General features: G+C 45.0%; 1 protein-coding gene across 1 annotated transcript in view; it reads right to left on the bottom strand.

Annotated features, from left to right (window-relative positions):
* The window catches only part of CAMK2A (calcium/calmodulin dependent protein kinase II alpha), a 114,273-nt gene that overhangs the window by 89,306 nt on the left and 11,364 nt on the right, over nucleotides 1-13,603 (bottom strand). Inside the window, exon 2 of the mRNA XM_035105659.2 lies at nucleotides 2,441-2,535. Within this exon, the coding sequence (XP_034961550.2) occupies nucleotides 2,441-2,535 (95 nt within the window). The remainder of the gene's footprint in view (nucleotides 1-2,440; nucleotides 2,536-13,603) is intronic.

Here is a 13,603-nt window from a genome sequence, read left to right as displayed (position 1 = left end):
CTTAATGAGCTTTGTTGTTATTTTTATATTTATTACCTACCCTTCACTAGCAGGTCCTTTGGGTGGTTATAGAAATTTAAAATTCTGTATTAAAAACATCTCAGGTGTCAAAGGCAAGGGCAAAAAGGTGTACAGGCAACTCCCGGTTTGCATACATTCAAAGAATGCACAACCGTGCAAGCACGCATCGCTGCAACCCAGAAATAGACAGAAAAAGGGGGTGTAACAGGAGTGGGGGCAGGCTTACATGCCAATGGGGGGGTTCAGGAATGCAACCCCCATGCAAAACGGTTGTTGCCTGTATATTAATGAGCTTCATGCATCCATGTCAAACTGTATTGAGGCTCCTTTTAGCTGAGTGAGCAAACAAGCCACATTTAACCCTATCCCAGTCAGGTCTGAACCTGAAAATTATGGTTAACAGCATCCAAACTAGCTCCAGATCTTGATTTGTTTGGAAGCCATTAACCATAATTCTACTTCAGATGTAATGGTGACTTCCTGGGTTCTTTGCCCACTCAGACAAAAGGAGAAACAAAGGGGCTATGTGCAGGGGCATGAAACCCATTCAGATCTCAGCATATTAAGCAGAGACATAATATTTTGAGTGTGGTTGCTGAATCAGTCTATTGATCGATATTATTCTATTACTCTGACTGGCAGTGATCCTCATGCAGGGGTCTTTCTCAACATGAGTTTGAACCTCAGACCTCCTGCATGCAAAGTATGATTGACAGATACATAGCTGCCAAGTTATCCCTTTTTTAAAGGGATTTTCCCTTATGCTGAATAGGCATCCTCGAGAGAAAAGGGAAAACTTGGCAGCTATGGACAGATACAGAAACCGTGGTGACAACTTCCTTCAAGTCCCATTTGGAAGCATGAGGGAAAACATCATGCTATGCAAATTTTTGAGTCCTGTCCTGGGGATTGAATTAGGAAGGGAATGAGGGTGGGCCACCAGCAAGCATTTAGGGCTTGACAGTTCAAAGGGTGGGTTTGGAGACAGGAGCTTGACTGGCCCTTGAGCATGGCTTTTCTACTGGAAGGCAGGCAGCTCAGGACATTAATCAGGGCCATAACTGAGATGCTTGACATTCTCCAAAGCTTCTGCTTACTGACACCCACCCAAGTGGTAATTTCACCATGTAATGCTACTCTAATGCGGCTTGTCTGTATGTTTGCTGTTTTATAAGACAATGTGCTCTTCAAAAATGCCTGGAGGAAAGATGACTTGCTTCTTGTGAGTGTTTTCATACACAAAACCTAAAGCAGCTCTTAAAGCAGGCTTTATGATTATGAATGTAAAACTTATATTCACCAGAATACCTATTTGCATTGCAAATGCTGTCCTTCTGCTCTCTCTACCACTTAGCAACAATAGCGAGACAGAAGCTCAAAAGTGATGTGCGAAAACACTCTTGATTTTACCTAGTTTAAAAGTAATTGGAGAAACGAATAAAAGTTGGATTTTAGCTACAAGAAGCAAGAAGGGCTAGTGATTGTAAAAATTTAGAGCTGTTTCCCCACAGTAATAGAATCAATAGTTTTGCAATAGTTCCTGTAATTCAGAAACCCTGAACTGATAGTTATAACGGAAGAAAGAATGTCTTTGGGAACTGGGGCTGGCTGCTCTTTCGTAACTGTTTCTTGTGTTGACAGCACAAAATCCCAAACCCCAAACCGCAAAAGCCTGAAAGAGGCAGTGTAGCCACTAGTGTCTGTGCACAGGCCAAAGCTATGAGTTTACACCTAGCCTCATAACAAGAAACTATCTGAGCCTCAGTTCTCCATCCATAGAATGGGAAAAGCAAACACCTAGTTGTGGGAAGGCTGGAAAACTAGCCACGTAGCATTCTTTGCAGTTCAAATGTTAGATCAGGGATTGTAAGGGATAGTAAGCATATTTAGCTCTCAAGCAGTTCAAGAAGGCCATTCCCTCTGTCCTATTCTCATTCCATTTCTCATCTTCACTGTGTGTCAGTTTCAAGGAGGTGGGGACGTACAATGTCCAAAGGTTTTTGTTTTTTACTGGGGGTTTTTTCTTTAAATGCTGTCCTGTGGGCTAGGTCTAAGGGATTGAAAGAAGGGTGCAAAGGGGTTGTTGGGGATGGAGCAGCAATGTTGATTTTCAGTCATATGCAGGGTTTTGCATGTGGCCACTCTAGTTCTACAGCTGGGGGGGGGGGAATTACGTACCTTCCTAAGTGCCAGCTGGTCCTACACTAAACGGATGGATGATTGGGTAAAAGTAATAGTTCTAGCATGCATGAAAAAGTGTGCCTAGACTTCTTCCTTAAAACATGTGTTTGTAGCAATTGTCACCACATCAGTTCCCAAAGCATGTAAAAATATATAGGCTCTTATAAGTGCCATTCACTGCACCACACAGGTCTGAGGAATCCCTTTCCAACATGTAGTAAGATCAGGCAGCACCTACCACGAGCTGAGAGCTTCTTGGTGTTTATGATCTTGGCAGCATATTCTTGTCCTGACAACACCTTCACACACCTCCTGACAATTGAGAAAGCACCTCTGTTGGAGAGAAGAAGAGAAGAGAGGGAGAAACCCCCAATACATGAGATGTTTGCCGAATAAAGTCACATAGCCCACATGCCTACATGTTTAAAAGTAGAAATGTTCAAAAGAGCGTTAGGAAGTGCCTGGCTGGCGAAGGCAAAAGGCCCATGCACAATCTAGCATCCTGTTTCCCACAGCGGTCCTCTGGAAAGCCCACAAGCAAGACAAAAAGGTAACAAGTGTGTCCTCTGATCCTGGAGGTAGTATAAAGCCATCATGATCAGTAGTCATTGATGCTCCTTTTTTATTAACAGCACATTAAAAGCTAGAGCAGAGGTTTTCAACCTTTTTGGGTCCACAGCTCCCTTGACCAACTACATTCTTTCCGTGGCACCCCTGTGGGGCTCAGGAGCCCAGTTAGGTCACCCCTTGCCTGCAGAGCTGGCAGCTCCTCACCCCTTTTTGAACACCTTCCCTTGTGGGGTGTTGCCTCAGCCTTCTCTCTTCTCCCCTCTCCTTGCCGCAGCTGCTGCCCCTGGTCTCTGAGATGCACACACACACCCCACGCCCCAAAGAGAGGTGCTTCCTCCCACTACCTCACTGGGGCCCCAGAAGCACCAATCGCCCTGGTAGCTTGTAGCCAGGGCTACTGCAACAAACAACTGTGCAAGCCTTTGGGAGGTAGAGCTGTGAGAGGGCATCAGAGGAGGGAGGGAAGGGAAGAGGGACAGAGGCCAATGTTGCCTGCAGCACCCCAACCATCATTCAAGGCACCCCAGCACACTGGTTGAAAACCACTGTTCTTGAGAATGGTCAGGTGTTTAGAAGGAAGGTTGCAGCAGTTCATCCTTATTTTATGATAACCCCTTATCTTAACCCCTACCCCCTCTAATTCCCTTCACTGAAGCACTTTTCTCTGGTCCCCACTTTCTCCGCTTTTGCCACAGCTGCCAAATCTTAGCTCTGCCTCTATCTTCAACAGATTGCCTACCCCAAATGAGTGCCATTTCCTATCTCTTTGACACATTCTGAGTGTGACAACTGGCTGTTTTACCCATGTATCACATTAGTTTCATGACCTTCATAGAATAATAGAATTATAGAGTGTGAAGGGACCCCAGGGGTAATCTAGTCCAGCCCTCTGCAACCCTCTTTTGCCCAAAGTGGGGTTCAAACCCACAACCATGAAATTAAGAGTCTCAAGCTCTACCAACTGAGCTATCCCAAACAGATTCCTACAGCAACCCTGCAGAGTAGTTTAGGATGAAATTGAATGGCTTGCTCAAGGCCACCCATTCAGCTTCACGGCTGTGTGGGGGATTTGATTTTGGGTTCCTCACATTCTGGCTCAATACTCTAAGGCTGAAGTGGAAATTGATAACTAGCTCATAGCTGCCAAGTTCTCCCTTTTTTTAAGGGAAATTACCTTATGCTGAATAGGCTTCCTTGCGAGAAAAGGGAAAACTTGGCAGCTATGAACTAGCTTGATTAGAAACACTGGGGTGAGGTGAGGGGTGGGGATTTTCCCAGCAGAGAGGTTCAATGTGTATTAGATCCACGTAGGAAACTTTCCCATTCAAATGGCATTTGAAAGAAAAATCAGCAATGTGGATGTAATAAAGAAAAAAAATTCCTGTTATAAAAAGTGACAATTTGTCTCCTTCAGTCAAGCATTTGGCATGTTTCTCCTTCCAATTTTTCACATTGTCTTCTCCCCCCACCCCCTGAATGGTGACTTTTTCCACTGGTGGAAAGCATTAAGCACCTTCTGTCTTATCAAATGTCTCTTGGTACAAATGGCAGTCAGTGCCTGCCAATAATAATGCATTTTAATGAAGGAAAGATTGACACCAATGCAGTTCTTGTGCAAAAGACCCAACTTGAATCTGATGGTGCTGAAATTTTAAAATATGACCTGGCGGCAAAGATTATAGCGACAGCAGCTACCAGGGCTAAAATATTCTCATTTTAAAGAAATAGAAACTTTCATTCTGCAGTCTATATAAATGGTCCCAAGTTAAGAAAAATTGCATAGGCTTGCTTATTTCACATAATTTGTTTTGTGCCTGTCAGTCAAGCAGGCCTGACTGATATATTTTTCCGTCAGAGACAAAGATGGTGGTGTCCTCCACTCCATGTATGGAATCCAATTGGGCTGACAACTGAATCCTACTTCAGCACTGGGGATGGGGCAACATTCTCCTCTGTACCTGGGGACAGATGTCTAGTTTAAGGTGTGCAAGGAAGGCTTGTCTAGGGGACTCGGGGAGCGGGGGCGGCATATTCCCCAATTTGTGAAGATTGGGGGTTCGTACTACCTTCTGGCTTAAAGCATACGCAAGATCAAGCTTTGGAAATAAAACTTGTACCCCACCCCATAACCCTAACCACAGGTATACAAAATGCCTTACTTTTTGCATCGCTTTGGGATCCTAGTCGTTGTGACAACTTGTTGTGAAACTGCACCACAGTCTTTTTGGGACTGGTCGTTTTCATTTATTAGGCTAGTTAGTACATCAACAATGGCTGTAGAAGGAATGCTCTATAGAGAAGCAAGAGCTGTTTAAACGCAGAGCCCTTTGAGCTCTGCTAAGAAGATGATGATTTGTGATGCCACCAGGCTTCCCACAAATGAAACTGTATTATGAAACATGCTTCCTACAGGATGCTTCCACACCAGACGTGCAGTTCATATCCTGGTGGATTTGTAGATGCCAAGACTTCATTGACCCCTGATGGTAAACATTAAAGCAGAGGTGAAGAAGACTGAAGAGGCATATCCTTTTCTCCTCTTCATGGGCAGCTACTTTTCAACCAGAAAGCAAAGCTTTTGACTTTTTCAACCTTGACCTGACCAGTGTCATCTACCTACAGGGAGAAGTGGCCTGCTAGTTTCTAAAACAGCTTGGCTTCTGTTAATCTGAGCCTCCTCTACAGAAATATAATAATCACCGTACCGAGTAGAGTTAACTACATCTTGCTAATACTTAGTAGAGGCAAAGGAGGAAATGAGACATGCTGTGAAGGTACGCTTATATTCATTGCTTGGGAAATAAGATTTGCAGCGGGAATCTTATCATTTTTGGCTCTGTGGTGCAAAAATTGAATGGTAAGGTGTTTCCAGATGTGAGGTTTAAACTGGCGCTTGCATTTCCCACACAAATATCACTCCTGGAAAACCCTACAGTGACCTGTGTGTAAATTCAGGCTAACCTTCACTCTGTTCCTCTTTATACTTTGCATTAACAATATTCACATGTGCGCAAATGGTATGGTAGAGGCCCACAGAGACAGGTGTGAGAATGCTCTTAAGGGAAAGAAGACTTTGTGCCTAATTAGATGCTTGGCCATTCTTGTTTTTTATTATGCCTTTAACCACTTATAATAAACAATTTGTTTCAGGCCCTAGCTACAGTGGTACCTCTACTTACGAATTTAATGCGTTCCGAACGCACATTTGTAAGTCAAAAAAAATTAGTAAGTCGAATCCCATAGGAATGCATTGGGAGAAAAAAATCGTAAGTCGAAGCAACCCTATCTAAAAATTCGTAAGTAGAAAAAATCCTATCTAAACCGCATCCAAGATGGCGGACGGAGCTCCATTCATAAGTAGAAACATTCGTAAGTAGAGTTATTTGTAAGTAGAGGTACCACTGTACTTGGGTGGCAGATATGACATTGGGTTGGATGGGGGGGTGTCGTTTCCCCCCCCCCAAGGGATCAGCATATCCCCTTAAGGTGATTCTGGGGAGATGCTTCTGTCTGGATGCCCAGAACAGGGGCTGATGGGCCACAGAACCCCCAAATAGTGATCTTGGAGGAGGAGTCCTGATTTAATGTATGTTATAGGTGATGCTTATTTTGGTTAACCTTGCCAAAAAATCAACCAGTAGTCAGGCTGCTTAAGTCAAGATACACACCCAATGCCTAGGCCAAAAACTGCTGACACCTGTAAGCAATAAAGTTGTGGCCTGTTTAAATCCCATTTTGGTTGTCCTGTGCTTTTTGCCTCTACATCTTTCCTTGGCCCCACTGCCTGCAGCTCCACCATAGCTGCCAAGTTTTCGCTTTTCTCGCGAGGAAGCCTATTCAGCATAAGGGAAAATCCCTGTAAAAAAGGGATAACTTGGCAGCTATGAGCTCCACTGCACCTGGGCCTGCAAACCAGATTCCTAATGAATCTCAAGGAGCTCAGAACTGAAGCTATACTTTCTGCTTGACTGAGGGAAACTGAGGCATGGCTCATACCAGCCAAGGGCATAAAGTAAGCAGTGCTGGGACTAAAGCTTGCCTGAGGGCCACAACCACTGCCTTGCAAGCCCTTCTCCCTAAGCTGAGGTGCCTAGATGTTAGTGCTGTGAAAAAGCACCCTTTGCAGAATTAAAAACAAACAAACAAAAACAAAACCACTCATGGGTCCAGCAACTGATAATGGTGTCACAGAATGAGCCTTGGTATTCCCTAGCTTAGATTAAGCAGTGATGGTACCACAAGAGTATCCTACTTGCCATTCACAATGTCTAGGGCAGTGTTTCCCAACCTTGTGCCTCCAGCTGTTTTCGGACTACAATTCCCATCATTCCTGACCACTGGTCTTGCTAGCTAGGGATGATGGGAGTTGTAGTCCAAAAACAGCTGGAGCACAAGGTTGGGAAACACTGGTCTAGGGATCTGCATCCAGGGGGCAATGGAAGGTGGAAGTAGGGGGGTGTTCACAGTACCACAGTACCATTGCGCTCACACGGCTGATTTTTGAAGCCACATCCACATGATCCGTATTGATCCTGTAGTTTCTTGATGAACACTGTTGTTTGATGTGTCCCCCCCCCAAAAAAAACCCAGGTTCAATCCAATTAGAAAAGTGAATGTGGAGTAAGCAAGCGGTAATGTGAAATTACCCTACCAGTCACTGCACTGGCACAGATGAGTGCAGGTGACAGTTTAATGAACAGCAGAGCTGGAGGGGTGGGGAAACCTAAGAGGTTGGGGGGCATCCGGGGGACACATCCCTGCCACCTCTCTTACACAAACAACTCTGTGCAAACGTGGCTTGAAATGCAGTGCAGGGTGGTGGTGTGGGAATGACCTCGCTGCGTTTCATGCGGGGGTCTCTCAAGTGGGGCCTATATGATGCAGAGGTCTCATTCTGCATTCTGGGGGCTGGAGACAGAAATAACTAAAATGGGAGAAGGAGCACGTTGCTTATTTAAACATCGTACGCAGTAGGTATAAACCATGGGTCCCCTATTTGAAATACCCCAAGTGTGATGTCTGTGCGTCTTGTCTCCCTAATAGGCCCACATATCAGAGGTGGAACAGAGGCACCCTTCTCCCCCCACGCTGCACCCACTTTCCATTTAGAAATAATCGTGCTCCTTTGTATCTAGCGCTATTTCTGCCAAATCAATTCCAGCCTGGGCATAGGAATTACAAATATCAAGAGCAATCTCTCCCCACAGCAAAACATATATTGAGAAGGAAAAGAATAAACACAGGAAAGGGGGCCCCAGAGCCTCTGAGGAGAATGGAGAGTAACTGATTTTCCCAGTGGGGTGGAAGGATGAGGGCAATTTGGGCATGAATACGAATCTTTAGTCAAATAGGAAAACGGCGGGGTGTGAGGAACAGAAGCAAAATGTTCACTGAAATCCACGTAGCAAAGCAAACCCACACACAAAGGGCCCCTGCTGGAAACCATCGCACATGGCAGTCAGGCCTGGCAGTGAGCGGGGTTTGGAAAAAGGAGACCCTTCTGGAAGAATTAAGGTAGCTGTACTAACTATGCAGAGGGGACTGGGGCTGAGTACTTGCCGGCTGTCTTTGCTGTAGGAGCCTGAGAATTATTCTTTGCCTGTGTATGAAGTGGACTATTAATATCTCATTCACCCAGAGGGCCAAGGGCTTAATTTGGACGAAGGGAAATAAATGTTGCATTTCTTCTCCGCAGAGGGGCCCACCAATCCATTCTCGGTCCTGAAGATTTTACTTTTATGTTTCCCTTCCCTGCGCTTTTGTCTTAATCGCATCTGCTTTCCCAGCAGCAGGAGAGGGGGATGTGAGAACAATTCCCTGACAATTTCTCCACAACGGGCTCCAGTACCTGGCTAGGGTAGGAGGGCAAGTGGGCGGAAGGAAAGATGGCAATCTTTTAATACCCGCAGAGCCTTTGCAAGTATAATAAGCTGTGCATGAGACTGCAAGTTGCCTGCCTCCATGTTCTTGTCATAGCTGCTTTGCTCCAGTGTGACGCAGTGCTAGGCTTGGCCATGTGAAATTCAGATTCAAATTCCCTCTCGGTTCTAAAGCTTATTGTGGCTGTATACACGTGATAGCCTTAAAGCACATGGGAAGCACATTATTTCCCTCAAAGAACTCTGGGTACTGCAGTTAACCTCTCATAGAGTTGCAATTCCAAGCAACCCTTAACAAACTACAGCGGCTGCAAAGCTTTGAGCTTCTCACAAGTACAGGCTACACACTCTTTCTCTTGGTACCTTCCATGTGTTATATACACAGTGACCGAGCCAGAACTACTGCCTTCTACATCCTGGTGCCCTCTGGATATTTTGGACTACAATTCCCATCCCATCAGCCCCAGCCAGCCTGACCTGAATATAGCAGTTCCCAGTCTCCCCCCCCCCCGCCTTCTTCTCTCACTCAGAATGTTTACAGCTGGGGATGCAATGATGCAAAATGATGTTATCATCATGGCACAAGTTCCTCCCCACCCGCCCCACTTTACAGTACTGGGGAAGCTTCGCAGAGCTCTAGAGCTATTCTACCTCCCCCCACCCCAATCTCCCAATGGGGTATTTGGCCCAGATATCTAGAACACTGTTAACAAACTATGCAGACAGGATTTCAACAAAAGAAAGCAAATAAAGCAGCATTTACAGAACTGGGGGTGGGAGGGGAGGGGAGCCCCCAACAGCCCATCTGCCACAGGTTTCTCAAACTTGCAGAGAGTCCCCTAGATAGCTGGAGACTAGTTGCTATGGCAATGCAAATTATCACTAAGAAAGAAGCTCTGGTGGAAAAGAATAGTCTTCACCTCTGCTTTACAAGATGCTTCCAGGCGGGAGTTTATTGTGGACTCGCTGTTGCTCAACCACATGACATCATTGTCACCAAAATGCCAGTCCATTGTGTGTGTGTGTGTGTGTGTGTGTGTGTGTGTGTGTGTGTGTGTGAATGATCTGGATTTCCCCTTACCATGGAAAACCAGATAAGCAAAAACAATCCATTATATATATAGATGTCTGCAGCCACTGCAGACTCCACCCCCACAGGTGTGAATGAAATTCAGCACGACATGCGGGTATATTGCTCTAAAAGACACCGTTCCATAACACAACAGGTACTGAAGTCTGGAAGGAATGTTAGAAAATGGGACAGAAGCACTAGCATTATAACCAGGAAAACCAAGACAATATTCCCCACATCGGAATTCATCTACAGTCTAAATACCATGAATGATTTGTTCAAGCAAATCAGGATGGATTCTGAATAAACAGGTCACCCAAAGGTCTCTAGCTCACTCACACTAGACACCACTAGATCATCACTACTGCATATGCTCCTTGCCATTTCCTCCCACCAAGCTCTGTAACCCATCCATGGTCAAACCTGAAAACCCTGCCCTGCCTCTAAGCAATGGATCCTTTCCAGGTTTCTGGTATATTTTAAAACAGTGGTCCTCAACCTTGGGCCTCCAGATGTTTTTGGCCTACAACTCCCATGATCCCTAGCTAGCAGGACCAGTGGTCAGGGATGATGGGAACTGTAGTCTCAAAACATCTGGAGGCCCAAGGTTGAGGACCACTGTTTTAAAACATGGGTCTGCAGCATACATTTAAAGTACATTAGTGGTTAAACCCCACCCAGGGGCAGCTGTGGGTGGGATTCCTGCATTGCAGGGAGTTGGACTAGATGACCCTCGGGGTCCCTCCCAACTGTTCAGTTCTGTGATTCTACGATCCGATGCACATTTAAAGCACATGCCTTCCCCCAAAGAACTGTAGTTTCCTTACTCATAGACAGAGCTACAATTTCCAACATCCTTAACAAACTGCAGTTCCCATTAATCTTTAGCGGGAGTCATGTGCTTTATATGTGCACTGGGTGTACTTTAAATGCATGCTGTGAATCTGTCAATAATACAAACTGTTAAGGGTGTGAATACTACTATATTTGAAGATTATTGAAAATTGCTGATGGGGAAACTCCCATAGCCTTTAGATCTGTCACGTAGTCACACCTATGCCTACCATTATCCAATTTGTTTAGGTGGGGAGTCACACTGAAAGCTGCTCCTTACTCAAGTAGCTTGAAATCAGAGGTGGCAGGTGAAAGGTAGATGTTTGGATGAAGTGTGCACATAGCAATCTGAGCACTGCAGGCGCCTGTTAACAAAGGAACATGCATGGGTGTATGTGAGGGGGGAGGAAGTGGCTGGCTTAGGAAGCATTCTCTGAGTATTATGTGTGTTTGAGGGGAACCAGTGTCTCATATGGATTAGACAAGACCATGATGTGCTGTACAACTGTCTAACCTTGTTCTATTAAAATTGAGACACACCCCCATGAACAGGTCAGATGTAATGAAAGGGATAGGCAAGCTTCATGGAAACTGTAGTTTGTTTGTTTGTTTGTTTGCATTTTCCTTTCTCTCTGGCTAACGGCTCTCATTATCACTAGGCATTCAATGCATGCCACACATGCAGCGCGCGCACACGCACACACACACACATACACTGGACTTCTTGTGAGCAATATTCAGCGTGCCCTTTTTGTATTGTATGTAGGACCACCTCACAATTTCACAAGTTGCTCGGGAGCAAATGCTTGAGACATGAATGTTCTCAAGGGGCACCAACAAAGGAACCTGTGGCCCAGGCATTCTCCATGTGGTACCTGTAGGCACACATATATCCACAAAGGCCTTTTGTATTGCCTGGAGGGTCCCCTTCCCCCACTCCTTCTCCCCAATTGGTCCTGAAAGACAACTAATTAGTCTTCTGTTCTGCAGTCCGGCTTTACACTTCACCGTCAAGCCAATGGACTAGGACCTGGGAGAGCAGTGTTCAAATCCCCACTCAGTCATTAAGCTCACTGGGGGACCTTGGACCAGTCACCGTCTCTAAGGCTAACCTACCACACAGGGTTGTTGTGAGGATGAAATAATAAGGAGGAGAACTATGTATATTACCTTGAGATCCGTGGAAGATAAATGAGGTATGTAAATGCAAAAATAATAATAATAATAAATATTTGGTTCAGTTGGTGGATGTTGCACATATTATGGGTGTTAATAAAAGATCTGTTCTACATTGAATCTGGAACTTCATGCTGAAGACAACACATAGTACCAGGAATGATATACATTGTGTGAAAGTGCTGTGGAATATTTGAGGGCTCTCCATGCTTCATCTCTCTCATGTAAGGCAGCTGAACAAAGGAAGAGAAAGATGTTTGAGTATGAAGAACGGAGGAAGAGCGGAGTGATATTGAGAGGAAAATGGCAGCTTTAAACTTCGTCAGAGGTTTGAGAAGTTTAAAATAAGGTTTCAGTACAGCAAGAAAGGAACTGGGAAAGAGTCTACAGCAGGCATCCCCAAACTGTGGCCCTCCAGATGTTTTGGTCTACAACTCCCATGATCCCTAGCTAACAGGACCAGTGGTCGGGGAAGATGGGAATTGTAGTCCAAAACATCTGGAGGGCTGAAGTTTGGGGATGCCTGGTCTACAGTATTACGTTAGCTTCTTGGTGTTAGTTTCTGAGTTGTATCCATTTCTGCTATTTCTTCTTGTTAAAACCTTTTTTTAAAAAAATAACCCTAAATTAAGGTTACCAGAGTTTTTTCAATGCATCCGGGGACACTTTTCAACTTCAATTGATTTTGTTAGGAGACCGATTTGTAAATCCAGGGACTGTCCCCAGGAAACAGGGATGTCTGGTAACCTTACCCTAAATTCCATATCCATTCAGACCTCTCCCACCACTTCCCATTCTCAGTGGCCTTCCCTTCTAGCTCCCATGCCATGGCCACTACTGCTGCCTTCTCTTATGCTCCTCTGCCACACCCTGACTTCATGCAAATCCAGGATTTTGATGCTGCATTACAAATCCTCCAAGGGGAGCCATGTGGCGACACTCTTACATTTTTATTATATAGTAAGATTGGAACTGTCATTCTCTTTTCTTTCAAAGGTTGCGTGCGCACATGTTCAGGAAGGAACCAGAAGGACATGTGTGCAAGAGCATATTGCGTAGAGTTCTGTGTACCGTGGCTGGGATTCACTGTGTCCATATTTCAGTTTGCATGTAGGTGGTTGAGTGGGTGATGCGTCCCTGCTGGCATTCAGACACGCATAAAGCTCGACAGCAAGTAGTGCTCACATGAGCCCCCTCCCTTTGCAAATATACCCCTTCATTCAGCCTTCACTACGATCATGCGCATTGTACAAAGGCAGTCTGTAGAAGAGAATAGAGATGAAAGACCAAACTAGATTTGCCGTTAAATACAACTTTGGTTTTGTTCTTTAACAAAAATGCATATGACATCCACTAGGGTGGCTGATAATTATTGGGATCACTACAAGTCTATGATTCTATGATAGGTGGAGAGGGGGAGTTTAACAATTTCCTCCCCAGCTGCAGCCCTGAGGAAAGCCCATTCTGAACCTGCTATTTGCATTGGGAGGAAATCCCCAGTTGGCACCAAATTTGGCCAGTGCAGAGTTATCCATAAAATCCCCTTCACTCCTATTACACCCACACTTCCCTTCCTCAATATGATTCGGTATGATTCTATGTGAACCAGTTGCCACCATTGTGTATAGAGAAAGCATCTTTTCACAGCTGATGTAGATGAGCATCTTGGAAGTGCCTCTTCCCCATAAGTCCAATGGGGAAAATAAGTCCATTCTCTCTCTCTCTCTCTCTCTCTCTCTCTCTCTCTCTCTCTCTCTCACACACACACACACACACAGTAGCATCTGGTTTGCCACTGTTGGAAACTGAATGTTGAATTACATGCAGCTTTGGTTTAATTTGGCAAGCACAGGTTTAGTCATAGTATTGA

Source organism: Zootoca vivipara, chromosome 2 (assembly GCF_963506605.1).
Source record: "Zootoca vivipara chromosome 2, rZooViv1.1, whole genome shotgun sequence".
In the NCBI taxonomy this organism is placed as follows: domain Eukaryota; kingdom Metazoa; phylum Chordata; class Lepidosauria; order Squamata; family Lacertidae; genus Zootoca; species Zootoca vivipara.
The sequence above is the reverse complement of the archived record's forward strand: the minus strand, read 5'-3'. Positions and strand labels throughout refer to the sequence as shown.